The sequence below is a fragment of the Salarias fasciatus genome (assembly GCF_902148845.1).
Source record: "Salarias fasciatus chromosome 7 unlocalized genomic scaffold, fSalaFa1.1 super_scaffold_4, whole genome shotgun sequence".
Classification (NCBI taxonomy): domain Eukaryota; kingdom Metazoa; phylum Chordata; class Actinopteri; order Blenniiformes; family Blenniidae; genus Salarias; species Salarias fasciatus.
The window spans coordinates 18,122,855-18,140,998 of NW_021941229.1; the positions used below are offsets into that span (position 1 = coordinate 18,122,855).

Genomic DNA, 18,144 nt, shown 5'->3' on the forward strand with positions numbered 1-18,144 from the left:
TTGAAACTCCAGGACCCGAGCTTGAAAGCATGTCCGTGAACCTTCCTATTTCACACCGGCCTCTTTCGACAGAATTTGTACTTCCTGCAGCAGAGGGAAGGATTTGAGTAAAATGCTAAAAGAGGAGTAGGTCAGAAATATAAATGGGTGCTGCTGTTTCACTAAAAGGCTTTAAAATACTTTAGGAGCGGCCAGCGTCTAATCATAGTTTGTTTTCAGTAAAGAGCATTCAGCACAAGCAAATATACTGAATGTTTTTTTTCCCACCAGTCAACAAAATTCAGGGGCATGATCGTTTACTTTTTTAATTCTCCTCTTTGCGTTTTTATTTCAGGGTTTTGTAACTCTGTAAAACCACCCTGACAAGAAAGAATGAGCAACATTGAGCATCTCGGCTACCAAACGCGCAATGTGTATAACGATCGCTGCATTTTGGAAGCATTAGTGACTTTATACAGCCGGTGGGATATCTTAAGGGGGAAATAAAAATCAACTTGGACGATCTTTTCTAATTGAATGGCTCCCTTCCTTCGCTCTCAGATCCGTACGAGCAGGTCGTGTTGCCTGTGGATGGCCTTAAGGAGGAGGAACCAGTTGAACCCTATCAGAAAATCGGACCAAGTAAGACTGTTTGATGTACTTTGCTTAAAGTAGGGGTGTAACGGCACACATAGTCTATGATTTCAAAAGTATATCTAAGCTTGCGATGCAATGCACGACTAGAAAAATAGCGTTTTAGTCATTTAAAAACATCAAGAAATGCAACAGAAACTCCATTTTTAATTGCATTTTTTGACCATTAAGTCATTGAAAATGCTGAAAGAAAGACTTTTATAAATAAAATATTCATTCTGCCTAGTAGAACTTATTTATAAATAACTTTTCAGCAACTAACTGTTTTTGAGTCTTTTCAGTAACACTGACATGACAGTCATCACATTTGAGAAGACGTTTTCTTTGGCGGCCTCACGCTGCTTCTGGTCATGCAGACACACACACACACACACACACACACTGTCTGCCAAGTCTGCAACTATGAGGACATAAATAGAAGTTTGATTGTCATTGTTAGTTCACATTGTGTATTAAACTGAAGGAATTTCTATTTCCAGCTGCCCGTTGTTTACCAAGCAGCTCATTCATATGATGTGCCGTTACATCCCTAGTTTAAATCTCCAAATGTCTTTGTGTTGCACAATCAAAGTCATACACTGTGAGACAATTGATATTTCTGTGAAATTTAGTAGAGAGTCTTCAAATTCTAGTGACTTTTAGCGTTTCATTATTAGGAAAGGGCTGGGTTGATTTTTTTGTGGGGGGTTTTCTGTACAGGTGCATCTCAGAAATTTAGAATATCGTTGATTATTTTGTCAGTTATTTTCTACAATTACAAGATATAAACTAAAAAGTTTGAAGCATTTTTTTTCTGCTGAAGTTGCTTCACTTGTTGTCTCTTCTCTTGCAGTATTAAAATGTCAGATGGTTTATTTTTCTATCAAAATGATAATTTCACAAAAAGTAGCAAAAAAGATGTGAAATCAGTCATTTCATGTGGCGTAATTCCAAACTTGCAATATTACAATTTCTGAGATGTGCCTGTAATTTGTAGTTAACATTTGTTTGATTTTAGATTTCATTTCATTTTTCAGAAAAAAAAAAAAAAAAAAAAAAAAAACCTATCGACAATGTGAATTGAACGTTTTAACACAGCGACAGGCTGATTTCACTGGGGTCAAGATCAATGTGTTGAACACTGCCATATCAATAAAGTTGAACTGAATTTGAACGCAGCTTGTGATGAAAGGGGTTTGAGTTCCATAAATAACACACTTAAGCCATAAGCTAACTCCGCATTGGAAAGGTTTCAGAACGTGAGTCCGAAAGTCCTCTTTCGCAGGGGAAAAAGCACTCGCCCTCCTCTGCAGAGACCGCGGGTTCAACCATCGGCAGCGCATGTCCCTTCAAACACAATTGGCAGTGTTCGCAGGTGGGAAGCCTGCACTTGTCACTGCACTAATGACTCCTACTGATTTGGGGATAGTGTGAACCTCCGGGCACTATGCAAGGAACCCCCCCTCCCTCTCCCCCTCCCTGTTTTCTGTGTTCTCTCATATTGAGTTACTTACAGCTAAAGTTTTTTTTTTTTTTTTTTTAAAAATGGGACTTTTTAAGTTGGGACACAAAAAGAATCACCAGCCTTCCTTTTCTTCCCACCACTCTATTTGGACCTCCTGTCTTCCTCCTCTTCCTGTAACGTAATGATTAACAAAACATGTCTGTCCTCCTTTTAACTGAAGACAACTAATCCAACAAGTTTGACTCTAACCGACACGATGCTTGATGTTTTAAATCGCCGGCATAATTTGTTTGGATAAGAACAAAGGCATGTTTGTGTTTTGTTGTCTCCAGAAACGGGGAGCTATGTGTGTGAGTTCTGTGGGAAGCAGTATAAGTATTTCAACCCGTACCAGGAGCACGTCGCTCTGCACACTCCGATAGGTGAGTTCAGATATTTACTCATAATAAAGGCGCAGTCACGCTTTAGTCACTCCGTATCCCTCTCAGATTTTTTATAAATGTTTTTTTTTTTTTTGTTTTAGAGGTTTTTGTTGTTTGCTCTCGAATCTGAGGATCTGTTCTTGATGCAGGTTCGTTTGAGATTAAGACGTCACGGGTACAGGAATGTGGCAGTATGGATATGAGCAAATTTGGCCACAGCCAAAGTGTAAAGATAAAAAGTAAGTATATTTTTTGGGTTTTTTTTTTTTTTTTGCATGCTGTGTAACTGAAATACTCCTAGAAAAAACAGCTGTCGGTAATGAAATATTTCGTTTGCAGCTGAATTTGGGTAAAAGCAGATTAAGCACGCATTCATAGAGAGACCGGTCGACTTCAAAAGCAAAAGTTTTAGGACTGTGGGAGGAAACTAAAGTGGAAAAAACCCATAAACACCTTGAAAGAACATTAAAAAAAAACTTGGTATAAAAAGAGCCGCTCCAAGTCTGATCTGCAAAACTCTCTGGCCTGTAGTTTGAATCTTTTGGATTCAAAGAACCTCTCGTCATTATGAGCACAATTAACATTGGGAGGCCTTCTATCCTACCAGAGATGGAGATAGTGAAGAGAATATAGATAGAAATATATGAAAAGTATTAAAATATAAGCTTATAACCTGAATGCTGAGCTGAAGCAGCGTAGTTACTCAAAGATAAAGCCGATGGCAGAATGCAGTAACAACCTTGCATGTCGGGACCTTGGATATAAAAGAACCCTATTTAAAAAAAAAAACCAAAAAAACACACCTGGAAGCTGTGTGCAGTGTAAACACACACACACCCACTGCGCTACACACTGTAACAACATATACAATGTTACCTTTTGAAAAGTAAAGCGTCTGTCTGTGCATTACAAACATCATCGGAGGAGAGCCGGCTCTCGACATCGCATTGTGCCAGAAATCTGTAGGCACAATTCCCAACAACACGTCCTGCAGGTCCTCCCAGGCAGGAGATGTGAATAAACAGGCTGCTATGAGAAAAAGGAACAAACCATTAACAGGGTGTCTTGAGTTTGATCCACCTCGGTTCCAATTCGCAGCTCGCCCTCGGAGGACTGCCGTTGGCATGTAAGTGCCAGATACCACAGGGCGCCTTGAGCTCCTCTTTGCAGGCCGTGACCTGTCACGTCCGCAGCATTTCGGTAGCGTCCGATGCTTCAGCAGTCGAGTAAACGGCGCTTTTAACAATGCTTTGTAATTGTTTGAGTGAGACGCTGAGAGAAATTGCACTCGTGAAATTAACGAGGTCGGAATGAAGCAGATGTTAATAAAACAGACAGGATAAAGTCTGTTAAAGTGAGCTGTTGGGCTTTCTACAACGTCACTGGAGGTTGTTGTTAACCTGTGGTAAAATTGTTAAACGCTGTATTTAAGCAACAGATAAATATTGTTTTGCCTAAAAGTTTTAAACAAAAGTGGCAAAATGTTGCAACGAGCGCTTTGTGTCGCCGTCCTTTGCACCCACCGGTTCTCGTCTGTAAACAGTAAAGTTTATGGAGGAGCTCTGCAGGAAGCTTGTTTAGAGCAACTTTCAGGCCTGAACTCCCGCAACTCTGGATGTAGGTCAGTTCACTGGAAACCGAAACTCCACGATGCTGTCAAAACTACGAGGGCTTCTAATCTGTCTTCATACCCTTCGTACTTAATGGCATTCGCTGCATGTCTAGAATTAATGCACTCTGCTGGCTGAGTCCGACGCTAATCAGATGTTTTCTTGTTATTGCGTGATGGAATAGCGGCCATTGTTTCAGCCGTGCCTAAAGGCAGCTGCAGACTCTAGGATTTGTAGCACCCTGCCGAGCACGCTCTGCTACATGGAATTCATAAAGTTAGATACATCACAAGGTCAACCTCCGCTGAATTGCAGGCGATCTCCACCTGTGTGTCTATAGACAGAATCTGACGTCGCAACATCACAATGTAGCAGTTGTTGCAGGAGCTGGTTGATACATCGGGCCTGAAGTCCTGAGGTCGCCCGTAAAACAGTGTGCTCTCAGTAGTGTCTACTGTCTACTTGTGTCAACACGAGATTCAATAAAGATTGCGAGAAGTCGTATAAGACAGAATATATCTTTGGATGGGGTCAGTAAATAAAAGTCGTGGGAATCCAGCTGGGAAAAGGCTTGACTTCCTTTCAAACATGTTAAAAACAGGCGCTGTCATGAACAAAAAACATTTTTAACCATAAATCACATTGTGCATCATAAATAAACATATTAGAATAAAAAGCTCGATACTATCAGTCGTAGTTAGATCTCTTGTGATTGATCGATCAGTAGCTGACATATCTTTATAGTCACAATTGCTGCTCTTCCGTCTTAGATAGTTCTGCCTGTGGACAGTTTGTCCACAAACTTTAATTGTATTCAAACAAAAAACTCATAACTATAAACATCAGCGAAACTGCGTCTCATTTAAAAAGATAAATCCGAATGCACATACGACGACAATCTAAATTTTCGATCAACGCTGCAGGTAACTTTGTCTGGCTTTCATAAAGCATTGATTTTACTTCTTACTGGTTGTGCGCTTTGTGGCTCGTGACCCCCCCCCCCCCCCCCCCCCCCCTCCCCTCCCCATTTCTCTGCTAAGAAGCACTCTGCCATAAAGAACTATTTAAAGCATGGCGCACGCTCACATCTTAAAAGTGGGTCAAAAAGATGGAATGAAGAGGAGGAATTAAACCCATATTTAAATGTAATATGAACATTTGGATCCTTCTTTTTTGGGGGGGAAGCTGTTAACATGATTGATTTGCATGCTGCAAACTAGAATTAAGTTTAAATAGCACGTCGGTAACTTTGCCTCATCTCCCTGCTGTTGTGAGGATTTATATCCGCGCGGTGTACTACAGGCACGCCACTCATTGTTTCCCTTTGTGATTTTACTTACAGACAGCCCATACAGGCGGAAACTGGAAAGTGCGATTCAGTCTAGTCTGGTTGACACAAACAGTTCGCAGAACTCGAGCGGTGAGTCATTTGTTATGTGGATGCATGTGTATTTGAGTGGAAATGTATTATTTCTGCTCACAAACGGTGAAAAGTATTTTCTGTTCTGCCATAAAGCAGGTGCATGCGCATGTCAGTGTAGATAGAAACAGTGTTTCTGCAGGAGATATTTTTGCTTATAATACCTGGAACAACAACTGAGAATTAAATTGTGTTCATTTTAAGTAGGGCTGTCAAAAGATTGAATATTAAAAAAAAAAAAAAAAAAAAAAAAGTGTTTAATCACAGGATTTCTGCGGTTAATCGAAATGAATCACATTTTGAATTGCATGTTTGAAATTGTGTTATTTTGCATTTCAAGGCTGTTTGAACACAAAGAAATAATTTCCTTTTTGACCTTTTGTATTTTCTTTGAGGAAGGTTTCTTGAAGACCAGCTTGTCCAATGTTCACTTCAAATAGTTTTCATCAACAGTGTTAACTATAACCATGTAAAACTCACTTCCAAGAACTTTATTATAATAAGTATTATCATCATTATTATTAATTTCACTGTTCTCCACACTCAGACTGTGATAATGGAGACCGTCTTGAATACCACATTGGATCACCTCTGACCTTGGTAACAGCTGCTGAACACCGGCGCTGTGATATTTAAAGACACTTTGTAGTTAAAGGCTCTGAAAGCGCATTTATTTTCACCCTTTTAAGCCTCGTTTATGGCCCGTGTTGGATACACAGAGACATCTGTTCGTAATCTGCGTTCGTTACGTCCATATTTCTCCTGGAATCCTATAGATGCCCAGCAAGAGCTGCAGTACCACAGGGACCCCCGGGGGCAGCGTTCACATTAGAGGGAGAGGCTGTGTGATCCCTGATAAACAACAAGCTCTGCCTCCTCCTTAAACACCAATAATACTCTGCTGTTGCCATGCTAGTTATCCTTGACTTCTTTTTTCTCTAAAAAAAAAAAATACTAAGGCAGTCTTTTTCTTGGGATGTTAATTATAAGTGACGCCCTCTGGTGGATTTATTGCCAAAAAAACTCAGTCCAACAAAAAAATACAGTAAAAGGCAGTGAATGTACCACCGTTAGAAGTGTGTGTACATTGAGCATAAATGATAAATCATCTCTGTCTTGTTGCTACGAACAAGATGCTGGGGAATTCTTTCCAAAACCATAACTCTGACCACAATATGTTTTAAAAAAAACTGTTAGAAAAGTAGAGAAATAGGAGTCACACATTTGTAAAATGAGCTTCTCAGTCATTGTCAATGACATATATTTTTGCTAAAAAACTGACAAATAATGAGTTGATATTATATTTTAAAAGTGGACAGTAATAAATATTTGTGTCTTGTTCTTTTTTTTTAACTATTCTACAGCTATAAACCATACATAAGAAATAAGTCGAAATGTCCCGCTCGTCTGAGATTTTAGAAAAACACAAGATTTTCTACCAAAGTTCCACAAACCTTGATTTATGTTACAGTGAAACTAGGTGGGGCTTGTTTGAAAGCAGATTTGCAGCATCACCTTTCAGAGTCGTTGCATTGAGCAGTGGCCGCCGTGCGATCTCTCAAAAAAACAAAGAAATCTAGCTTCAAATGTAATCAAGTCACAGAAATATCCTCATTATGCAGATTAGAAAGGAGTTAACTTGTTATAATTATCCTCATTATTTTCACACTTTCATGGATGCTGTAGACATGAGTGGCAGCGATAAGCAAAGCAGCAGTGATGCTCAAACGGGCCTCGTGTTATTCAAGATAAAGACATTTTTTATGGTCTGCTTGTTTTTGCCTGCTCTCAGTAGAATGTTTATCGCCGTCTCCTGGCTCGCGTTCCTGTTGTGCTCTTTCTCTGCATGTCAGCCTCGCACAAATCAATCCATGCATCAGCACCGTCTAATTATTTGAACAAAGACGGGAAAAGAGTCTTGCAGAATGGCCCTCTGTGTCTGTACTCTTAAATCCTTCCCTGTCGTCTTGTCAACAGGAACGCCGAGCCCTCTGGTGGCCAGCACGTTCGCTACAACGCAGAGTAAGTCCAACCCCGCCTTTCTGTCAGAGAGGAAAAGAGACGAAAAAAAAAAAAAAAAAAGCTTGCAGCCTCCTCTTCATTTCACCCTTTTTTTTCTGGTATGCTTCATTTTTCTTTTGATCTCCCATTATTTGATGCAAACAGTTTCGTTATTCTAATCCTCTGTGAGAGCATAGATTTTTCTACATTTAGATTTATTATCTCCAGGGACGGTCTGAGCAAAATGATGAATGTCAGTCTTTGCTGTGTCTTAAGCTACGGCCGTATAATGACGGAGAACTCGGCGAAAACCAACCCGTCTTGGCTTAGGGTTTCCTTTCGGCGCGACAGATTAGCGGATAGGCTGTTGCAAAATTTGAAATGTTCACATTTGGCGTGTAACTTACTGTTTTTGCCTTTAATTTCAAGTGTAACTGGGGGACATGATGAGCGCTTTGTTTTCAGCAGTTCTTAAACCCTCTTGGTTCAGCCCGGTGGGGGGAAAAGGGTAACATGTTACAAGCAATTTGCTGCAAGTTAAAAACGACACTATAGCTTTCAAAAAAAATGCGGCAACAAACTGAATCGCTTTCTGTGAAATCCTTCAACAGCCACATCACTCTAAGACAGACTTTCAGAGCAGCTGCAGTTGGCAGATATCCCATACGAATCAGGGCCGACGGTGTTTTTGTTTTTTCGTAGGCGGATAGAGGGACAGTATTTTTCATTTTCTGCCTTTGACAAAGAGTCAACACTCTTCTGGGCCTTGTGATTTTTAGAACCCTACACATGTGGTGCCTGTGGCATCCAGTTCCAGTTCTACAACAACCTGCTGGAGCACATGCAGTCCCATGCTGGTGAGTCCACGACTACGAATGCATGTTGAGCTCGACAGAGTGACAGAACGCAGAGTGTGAACACAACCCTCAGTGGCTGCAATGCATGTGAAAGTCTCAGTGGTTACTTATATCCCCTCCCTGTTTATTGACGTGTCGGCGGTTCAGGTTGTTGTTCACATATAGAGCTTCACAAACAGGCTGTTGCAAGGGTTGTTGCAGATCTGGATCTGTGGCTGCTATAGTCTTGTTGCAAAGCATTATTATATTGTTACAAACTGTGGAATTATTTCAAAAGAAAGTGTTGCTGAAGTGTAGTGACCTTCCTACGTATGGATCGTTTTCTCTGCACTGGCATCCAGTCAGAAATACATATTCATGGAATGCACAGTACAAACGTGCAGGAAATCAAAGCAATATATATTTACGCCGTTTAGGTTTTTTTTTTCTGTGTGTTTGGTGTGACTGCTGCATTTTTTACGTCTGGATTTACTGCTGCGAGACTGACCTCAGCAAATTAATTGAAATGCAAGATTTGTGGCTCATCTTAGGTGAGAAAACAATCTACTTAGAATTCTTTCTGGAAACTCTGGGCTGCGAGTTTTCAAGGCACAGCTCGTTAAAACACTCTCAGAGAGGTCAAGCGAGGTATTTTATTTTTTATTTATTTATTTTTTTTTTTTGCTGGCTGTTATTTTGTTTGAGTTTGAGTCATGACTTTATTCCTTATATTTTCCTTCACTGAGAACACCACTTGCTCCATTAACACCAACCACTGCTCGCGCCTCCGCCTGACCCCCCCCTCCCCCCCCCCCCCACTGCCCCACCTCTCTGTCCTCAGCTGATAACGAGAACCACACCAAAGGGGACTCTCCCAAAGCCTCTTCAGCCTCGGGTCCTCAGGAGCAGCTGTGGAGAGGTTCCCCAGTTCAAGCCCATTCCTCAGTGAAACTACAAATCCAGCCTCAAAATATCTCCCAGAGAAATCACACTCTCAGCCGTAAGTAACTGCCTGCCGACCGCGTGTAACTTTCTAAAGCTCATCGCATCTCGTGACATGCCCACTGTTTCCCATTGAAATAGAGAAATAAATAGAAATAGTTACTTTTATATCTAATTATCTAATCAATCAAGTTTTATTTGTTAGGTGGTTAAGATGGTTTATTTCACTGTAGATGGAAAAAAAAAATCCTAAAATGTATCAAAAGAAACATACAAAAGCCCGTATTTGTACAGACACTAATAAACAAATAAAAAGTTGAATTAAATAAGTTAATAGAACCTTAATTTAATAAATTCCATAAGCCAGAATAATTTCAGAGTGAAGCAGCAGGGAGAATCTGGGGATTGAGGGGGATTTTGTTTCCCAGCAGATTTTTTTCTCCTAATAAAAGTTGAAAAGAATAAGTCAATAGTTAATGGACCTATTTCTATTACTATTACTATATGTGAGATAGAGATAAGTTAATATGGGAAAAAAATTCTTCATTATGCTTATACTTCTGACCTAAACTAATGTGAAACAACATTTTATTGCCAATTGTAAAGAAATGTTATATTAAAGAGTAATAAAGCAAAATAGAATAAAGTGTCATCAAAAATGTGAACAATGCTCTCGTTAACTGATGTGAATTGTTTGTTTTTTTTTTCTTACATCCTGTATTTTCTGCCGACTAAATAAATTAAAACTATTGACACCGGTAATGTGTTTTGTTTCCCTCCCTGCTCATCGATCCGCCGCCGTCCCGGCAGAGAACAATGGACTACCTGAGAAGGAGCGCCAGCAGGTGGCTGAGCGCCTATTACGGGTAATGTGTTCGGATCTGAGCATGCTCAACGTGCTCAACAGCAAGGACTTCCTCAAGTTGGCCCAGACCCTGGTGGACACGGGCGCCCGCCACGGCGCCTACTCCACCCGCGACGCTCTCGGCAACATGAGTGCCTTGGCGCTGCGCCAGCTGCCCCGCATGTACAACCAGGTGAAAGTCAAGGTCACGTGCGCCCTGGGTTCCAACGCCTCGCTCGGCATCGCCGTCACCTGCCACGCCCAGACGTCCGGCCCGGACGCCTGCTACGTCCTGACGGCCTACCAGGTGGAGGGGTCCAGGCTGAAGCGCTACGTGCTGGGCGTGAGGGAGGCGGAGCTGAGGGAGGGGCCCGAGCAGGTCCACCACTGGGTGCAGAACGTGCTGTCCGAGTTCGTCATGTCGGACATCCGCACCGTGTACGTGTCGGAGCCCCGGGTGTGGGCGGCGGGCTTCGCCGGGTCGCCGCTGGGGGGCGGCGGCCGGGGGAGGATATGCCTGCGGTGCGCCGGGTGCTCGCTCGGCGCCGTGGTGCAGGCCGTGCTGGGGAAGCGCAGCCTCCAGGCCCGGGGGCTCCACGAGCTGGCCGAGCTGCTCTCCACCTGCAGGGACATCGCCTCCTCCACCACGCTGGCGCTCCGCGAGGAGCAGTTCACCAACACGTCCGCAAGCACAACCGAGGAGGGCGCGCAGAGCAGCCCCGCGCAGTGCCCCACGCCGCCGTGCTGGGACCGCATGGCCGAAGCACTCCTGCAGGTCCACGCCCACTTTGAGCACATCTGCGAAGCCTACGGTCGCAGCAAGGCCACGGCGCCGGTCCTCCAGGGTCTCAACAAGCACCTGCTGGGCACGCTGGCCTGTCTGCTGGCCCCCCTGCGCCTGGCGGCTCTGGAGCTCAGCAGCCAGAGGAGACCCACCCTGCAGCAGGTGCTGCCCGTCTACCTGCGTCTGGAGAAGTTTTTCACTTCTAAAGCCGGAGAGGCCGGAACCGGCACCGCCAGCAAACTCTGCCACTATTTCCTGGAAGCCCTCAAGGAAAACTTCAAGGTACTAAACATAAATGTAGATCTTTACGTCACTATTTTTTTGTAAAAACATGAAAGCTAGTTCTAATATTTGTCTAACTGCAGGTCGAACGGGCTCACCAGGTCGCGATGGTCCTGGACCCACAGCTCAAGCTGCGCTCAGTCCCAGCCTATCAGCACGAAGACATCATCTCCCGCGCCTGCGAGATGGCCATCGACACCAGGGACGGAGGTATGACCGGCGGCGGAGGCTCGGGCGGAGACGACCGAGACGCCGACGGGCCGACCACGCCCAAAAGAAGCCGCGCGGACGGAGGCGGGAGCAACGGCGGCTCCCTGCGGGGGGCCGCCTCCTCCTCCTCCTCCTCGTGCGCGCTGTCCGGCGGCGATGAAAACCAGGGCCAAGTCCGGCAAGAGATTTTCCAGTACCTGGCCGAGCCGCTCCTCCAGGGCACCCCCGACCTCTTCCAGTACTGGAGCTCCACGGTGGGCGAGAAGTTCCCCCGGCTGGCCCGCCTGGCCCTGTGGCTGCTGGCGGTGCCGGCGGTGGGCATTCGCAGCGAGTGCGTGACTGTGTGCGAGCAGAGCCTGGCCATGAAGCGCAAGCAGCAGGTCACCGCCGAGGAGATGAACAAACTCATCTTCCTCCGCTCCAACATGGGTTAGACGGAAACCCGACCGACCCCAATCAACCAAACCTTCACCTCCACAACCAATGACTCGAGACTATTATTTATATAATGTAGGTTTAGACCAACTGTAAACATAAATGTGTATGGACACTGATGAACTCCTCAAGACAGAAAACAAAAAACAAGAACTCGCATTGTAAAGGTTTCAGACGCCCATAAATCAATACGGCTTTTCACATATTTTGTAAGGAGAAAAAGGACTGTTGTGGAGTACTGTGGACAAAATGTAGGGGTGGAACGGTAACTCACAAAAGGTGTTTGGTACGCCGCCCTCGGTTTGGGACGCACACACACAAAAGCAGGACAAGTTCAGTCTCGTCACAGCCAGTGATCCGAATTACTCCAGCCTGATAACTCAACTGCTACAAGGCTCCGATGCTGTTATTCTCACTGGATGGCGACACTTTCAGGTAAAGTCAGCATTCACGGCTTGAAGCTTCTGTCATAGACCTGTGAGAAAAAAAAAAAAAAACCCGTTGTTTTACATTATCAAAGTTGTCCAAGAGTGAAAAAGCAACAAAATAACTTCGATATTTTCATTTTCACCGGTATATGACAAAAGGAAAAAAAACAAATCAAGCTGTGAATCTTCACTGCCGTTGCACCTCTGACAAGTAAGTGCACTAGGTTTATGATCTACCACAACGCGTCACTGAAACCTCTGTTTTTAACGTGTTCACGCAGGAGCAATTGGAAGAAAATGGAGCTACATCATTGCAACTAACTGTACGGTTGCGTCAGTGGCCTCAAAATGTAGCTTAGGAAGATTTTCGAATTTTAGTTTTGCTTGAAAATGGTAAGAAGTAGCCGTTTGCTTTTCCGTTTGTTTTGTTTTCTTTCGCGACACACTATTTGAAAGTGTTACTAAAACAAATCCACTGGTTTTATTTTCTCCTCAACTTAAAAAAAGTCTTTAGCTGCTTTACAAACTGCTAGTATGTGCAAGGCAAGATGGGTTCAGATTATCAAATGTTGCAGTAAGAAATAGGAAAGCATTACTTTCTGCTGTTTTTAATTAGCCTCAGTAAATCCAATAATTAATTAAAAAAAAACCCTTTTATTTCCTTTTATTTTTAATCACCATATTTCATTCTTTAGATTTCGCTATCTAGCAGAAAGGCAGTATTCACGCCGTCAGGCTCTTCTACTTGATAGTTTTCAGAACACCACCTCAGTCAGGTTCGCGAAACCTTCAAAACTACAATCAGCTCCGAGTTCGACTCGCGTTTTTTCTTTTCTACTCTCACTTCTAACCTCACTCGCTCTCAGAGAAACAGCCGTTAACTTCAATAGCAAAGCGTTTCAACTCGCAGACAGGATCTCAAATCATGTTTATATAAACTCCTGTGGTTTTTATTTTCATGCCGAAGACGCGTCCATAGGAAGGCTGTGCGTCCGTCATTCTGTTTGTCGATTTACTATAAACATTGTCTTCCTTTTTTCAGAGAGAGAGAGATTCCATTTTTTTAAGGCAATAAGCTTTTGTCACAGGTTATCCGTTCCAGCTCAATCTGACTGTTCTCTCCACGCCTCTCGCAAGCCGATCATCCGCAGGAAAACCGATTTTGTGTTTCGTGAATCACCGGGATTTTCTCAGGAACGAGTACATCCAAGCAGGCACCGCCACTTTTCTCCTCACTGTTACTGAACAGAAAACCAAACTGTGACCTCAACGCCGAGGTTTGTGCCCGAACCGTGACTTTTGCGAAAAACGTTCCACCCCCCCACCAAAAAAAAAACAACAAAAAAAACACAGTTAGTGCCACTCGCAACAAACAAGTGGGTTCACACTGAAGGTTTATTTTTTACAGGACGAGAACAAATTCTGCCAGTGCATTCACTAAAGTCGACACACGCATACTCATGAAGTCAACTTATTTATTTTTTTATAGAATCTTGTATACATGTACCTGAGCTGATACCTCCGAAAATGACTTGCATGAATGGAAGCTATACTTTTTTTGACATTTGTTTGTTGCCTCTGGTACTAATCAGTCAAGTACTACGTTTGTTTTCTCTGTTTTTGGGCCTTAAGTCTCTCTCATGCGATCACCTTAAAACCCGACGACAGTCAGAGCCGACATCATGCCTTTATATTGCTGTTCAATGGCCTTCTTTTACCCATCTTTTCTACAGCTTGAGGTTCTGTTCTTTTTTTTTCTTTGCACTCCTGTAACTCTCTCTCAAAGGGCCTCACAGGGCTGAAGGCTGGCAACAGTGTCCCCTACTGGACAACATGTGAACTTCTCATCACGGACATTTGACAAGTGCTTTTCTTTTTTTTTATTTACTCCTGTGTTTAGTTTTGACACGCGAGCTTCTTCTCATCCTCTCTGCTTATTTCTCCGAACCAGGTCAGTAGTTATTTCCTCAGTAACACACCAAAACTCAAGTATCCACTGTACAGACCTCTGAGATGGCTCCGTGGGAAGATAAGACGCGGCAGGTTTTCGTTAGTTCCGCATAGAGATTTATCAAACACTGATACTGTGACACTGAAACTCGTTTTTGGATTTTGGTTTTTGATATCGTTGCAGCGGCATCGTCCTAAAGGCTGCTGTGCAGGTCAGTCACTTGACTGCTTATATATACATATATATATAAATATACATATATTTCTTTTCAATGAAAAAAAAAACTAGTAGTTATCCGTGTAAGTCAACTTTTGATCACCATGTCAACAGTCAATATGGATCAATCTGATTTCTTTTTTTCAGCGTTAACCCTTAATGCGAGTAAAGATATGATTATAGTAGAATTCTCTACCCTGAATGTCCACATGGCCAAATAACCTCATTGATTAGTTGAATTAAAAGGCTGTTTTTAGTTTCCGATCAGCTCCAATTGGCTCGGCTGCTACGAACGCCGACGGCTCTGCGTTTTTGGGCGAACGGAGACGCCGCTCAGACATGTTGTCAGCCACCTTGTTTCCTCGGCAATTGACTTTGAACGTGGCGATCAATACCCTCCCGTGATCCATGTCGGATCTGCAGCCTCACGTCCGCCCGTCGCGCCGGCCGGCGGTTTCATCCAATAGGAGGATGACGTGACTTTGAAAACGTGAGTCGACCACCTGAGCGATCGCCACGAGAATATGTCAGCAATTAAGCATCAACAGCTCTGCATTACAGTTTCACAACTGTTTTATTTTCAATAGACTGTAGCCCTCTTTACCTCCAAGCTTTGATTTCACTGTTTCATAGATACTCTTCTCTCCCTGAAGCTTTTTTTTTTTTTCAAATCAGTTATATTTCTTTTTTTAATTATATTTTAGTAAGACAAGGAAAATAACTTGATTTTTTTATGCACCAATCCAATGTTTTACCTCAGTACTTTGAAGGTAATGTATTTAAAAAAAAAAAAAAAAAAGAATTGGGATAAAAAAAAAAAAATTCAGTTGTTCAAAAGATGTTTGGGTTTGTTTGAAGAAATCGTCAAAATACTGTATATTGGTTTGTGATTCCAACCGTGATCCTCGACTGAACCGATGAAGGGATTTTTTTTCTTTTTCTTACAGTTTTTAAATAAGTATTTTCAATAGGATATGCTCTGGGACAAATGCCATCGTTGACGTATTGATGTCAACTTGATTTAAGTTAGAAGTAACATTTTCTTTTTCCTTGATTAAAAATGGAAACTATATCTAAGATATGCATGCTTTTAATAAGAATACTGATATATAATGTTATAAGCCAGTGTTTCTCATCAGATGGAAATAAATCATAATGGCTCTGGGTAGATGTGACTTTAAGAAACACAGTTAAAGTCAAAAAACAAGCAACCCCCGGTCTGTATTTAAACTTTTTGGAGGTGGGATTAGCTCTGCTGATCATGGGTTGGTGTTTGTGGGTTGGCATCGCCCGTTTTCAGAGGATGTATTATGTAAATACAAGAGAACTGCTGTTTTTATGCCACAAGGGGGCACCTTCATTTCAGAGATAAAAAAGTAGGGAGCACCAATAACATTATACCTCTTTTTTCTACAGTAGCATTTCAAAAGGTTTTGATATAATAGAAAAAAAAAACTCAACTTAGATACTGTTACTAGAAAACTGAAATCAGCTGTAAGTTTTATTTTATTTCAGGATTTTAACTTATTCAGATAATAAACGTTCAGTTGTAAAATGTGGTATAAGAATGCTAACATGGAGACCTGTTCTGTTCAACTATGGATTATAGTCTGTATTATCAATTCAGGTTAAGAAACTAGTGTTGCTTTCATCCTATTTTACAGGCATTTCTTCCTTTTTATACTCTGCTAAAATGCAAAAGAAAAAAAAATAGGTTGGATTTTATTCATTTTGTCTTTTTACCGCACTTTGGCAGCAGATTCCTGTGTAGATTCAGATCTGAGTTCTTATTAGTAAACCTAATTTATACTTTTGTAGCAACACTATTTTTATATAATGGCGAAGAAAGGGTTCAGTGTCTCTCTTTTTGGTTTTTGTTGTGTCATATATGACGGCGCTGTTCAATGTTTCTTGAATACATTACCCACTGTAGTATGTTATGTGTGAATAAACTCCGAATCTGTGTCCAAACTGTGGCGTTTATGCTCTGAAAATGCTTTCTGTGTTTTTACCGCATTTCAGAAACTGGGAAAAAGTAAGGGAATATCAAACATTAAAGCTATTTAAAGAATAAAAAGGAGCACAATATAAGAGTTGAAAAGAAAGTACAGCATAAAAGGAGTGATTGATTAATTGAAAATCAGCAATTTGAAGTTGTTTTATCGTCGGAAGATTCTTGGAAGGCGTCTTTAAGCCACAATATTCAGTAAATAAAACATATTGTCATTTCTACTGCCCAGCCAGTGTTTACCAGATATTAATGAGTGGCACCGTCCTCCATAGATGTTTCTGTATTCAGCATTTGGTGGAAAAACAGTCGAACCTCTCTGTTTTAAAAGAAACCCGCAGCTTTCTGGAAACCTGATCTAAACATTCGGTGCAGAACAGAGAAAGGAGGTCCGATCCAGACGACCTGAGAGGTCCGGATGGTTTATATCATAACACAAGAGCAGAGATGTATTTTGGGCCCGAGCCATCGGGAGCTTTGTAGGTCTGTAGTAGTATTTTGAAGTTAATACTCTTGAGTGACAGGAAGCCAGTGTGTGTGGTGAGAGAGTGGGGTGGCCTGGAAAGTATTTTATTCCATAAATTCCCCCCCCCCCCCCCCTCCTCTGTGGAAGTGTGTTTTTATATGTTTGACTGAAATCTAATTTAAAAAGCTTTACGTTACCTCTGTCCTGCATTCCAGACAGAAGTGGGGGAAACCTGTTTCTCTGTTTATCGCTCACAAAAACTTGAGAGGATGCTTGGATATTTTCACACACACACACACACACACACACACACACACACACACACACACACACACACAAAAAGGAGCCGGCTGCGTATTTTCTGTATGAATGAGGACTCCCACCCAGAGAGAGATGAAGCACGGCTTTTCATAGCGGCCGAAGGTGGGGGAGAGGACGGGAGGCCTCCGACACATGTGGAGGTGGGGGGGGGAAGCAGGCCTTATATAAGAAAAGAGCGAGTGGAGATTTTCTTGGGGAGTGAATATACAGAGGCTGCTTAGAAGTGCGTGCGAGGGTTCCCCGGGGGGCCACGGAGAGGGCAAAAGAGCAAGGGAGAGAGAGAGAGAGAGAGACAGAAATGGGGGGTGGAGGTGGGGGGTGGGGGCAAGTGTTCGGCACAGCCCCGCTGTCTTGCTTCCTCCTCTCGCACCCGGGTCAGGCGGCCCCCAAGGTGCAGCGGTCTGCAGCCATGCAGAAACACCCGCGCTCTTGTCTCCTGCGCGTGAGGGCCTGCCTTACCAAACCCTAATTTGCAGCACATGCATTCTGCTGCCCCCATCAGCCCCCCCAACACACACACACACACACAACCTTGCTAAGCTCCCTTCCTCCACACACACACACACACACACACACACACACACACACACTCGCCCCCACTCGCGAAAGGTGACGTTTTTCCACCAGCTATTACTACTCTGACTTGCAAAGTTTGTTTTTGCTTACGGCACCCGGGCGCTCAGGAGCTGGCCCCTCATTTTCGGTCATTTAGTGGAAGAAAAAATGTTGGGAAAACAACCCACCCATTGGACAATTGCTTCCGTTTGGTTCTGGGTTACCGAGAAGCTGCAGGTCAGCCCTTTCCTCGAGGAAAGCAAGGCGTCGGTGTGTGGAGGGGCTTTGGGGCAGGAGTCTCTCCCAGTTCCGAGCTGTGGAGTAGTGGTTTAGCCC

General features: G+C 43.0%; 1 protein-coding gene across 6 annotated transcripts in view; it reads left to right on the forward strand.

The window, feature by feature from the left end:
• The window catches only part of znf618 (zinc finger protein 618), a 34,777-nt gene extending 18,890 nt beyond the window's left edge, over positions 1-15,887 (forward strand). For 2 of the 6 annotated variants that reach the window (XM_030084525.1, XM_030084527.1), the window contains 10 exons: positions 541-621; positions 1,898-1,987; positions 2,410-2,499; positions 2,649-2,738; positions 5,452-5,529; positions 7,507-7,551; positions 8,310-8,387; positions 9,208-9,366; positions 10,119-11,218; positions 11,302-15,887. In XM_030084525.1, coding sequence (XP_029940385.1) covers positions 541-621; positions 1,898-1,987; positions 2,410-2,499; positions 2,649-2,738; positions 5,452-5,529; positions 7,507-7,551; positions 8,310-8,387; positions 9,208-9,366; positions 10,119-11,218; positions 11,302-11,862 — 2,372 coding nt within the window. In that variant the 3' untranslated portion in view covers positions 11,863-15,887. Of the gene's footprint in view, positions 1-540; positions 622-1,897; positions 1,988-2,409; positions 2,500-2,648; positions 2,739-5,451; positions 5,530-7,506; positions 7,552-8,309; positions 8,388-9,207; positions 9,367-10,115; positions 11,219-11,301 lie in introns of all 6 variants that reach the window. The other 4 variants (XM_030084526.1, XM_030084528.1, XM_030084529.1 and 1 more) reach the window with 3 other exon arrangements.
• Positions 15,888-18,144: the final 2,257 nt, after the last annotated feature.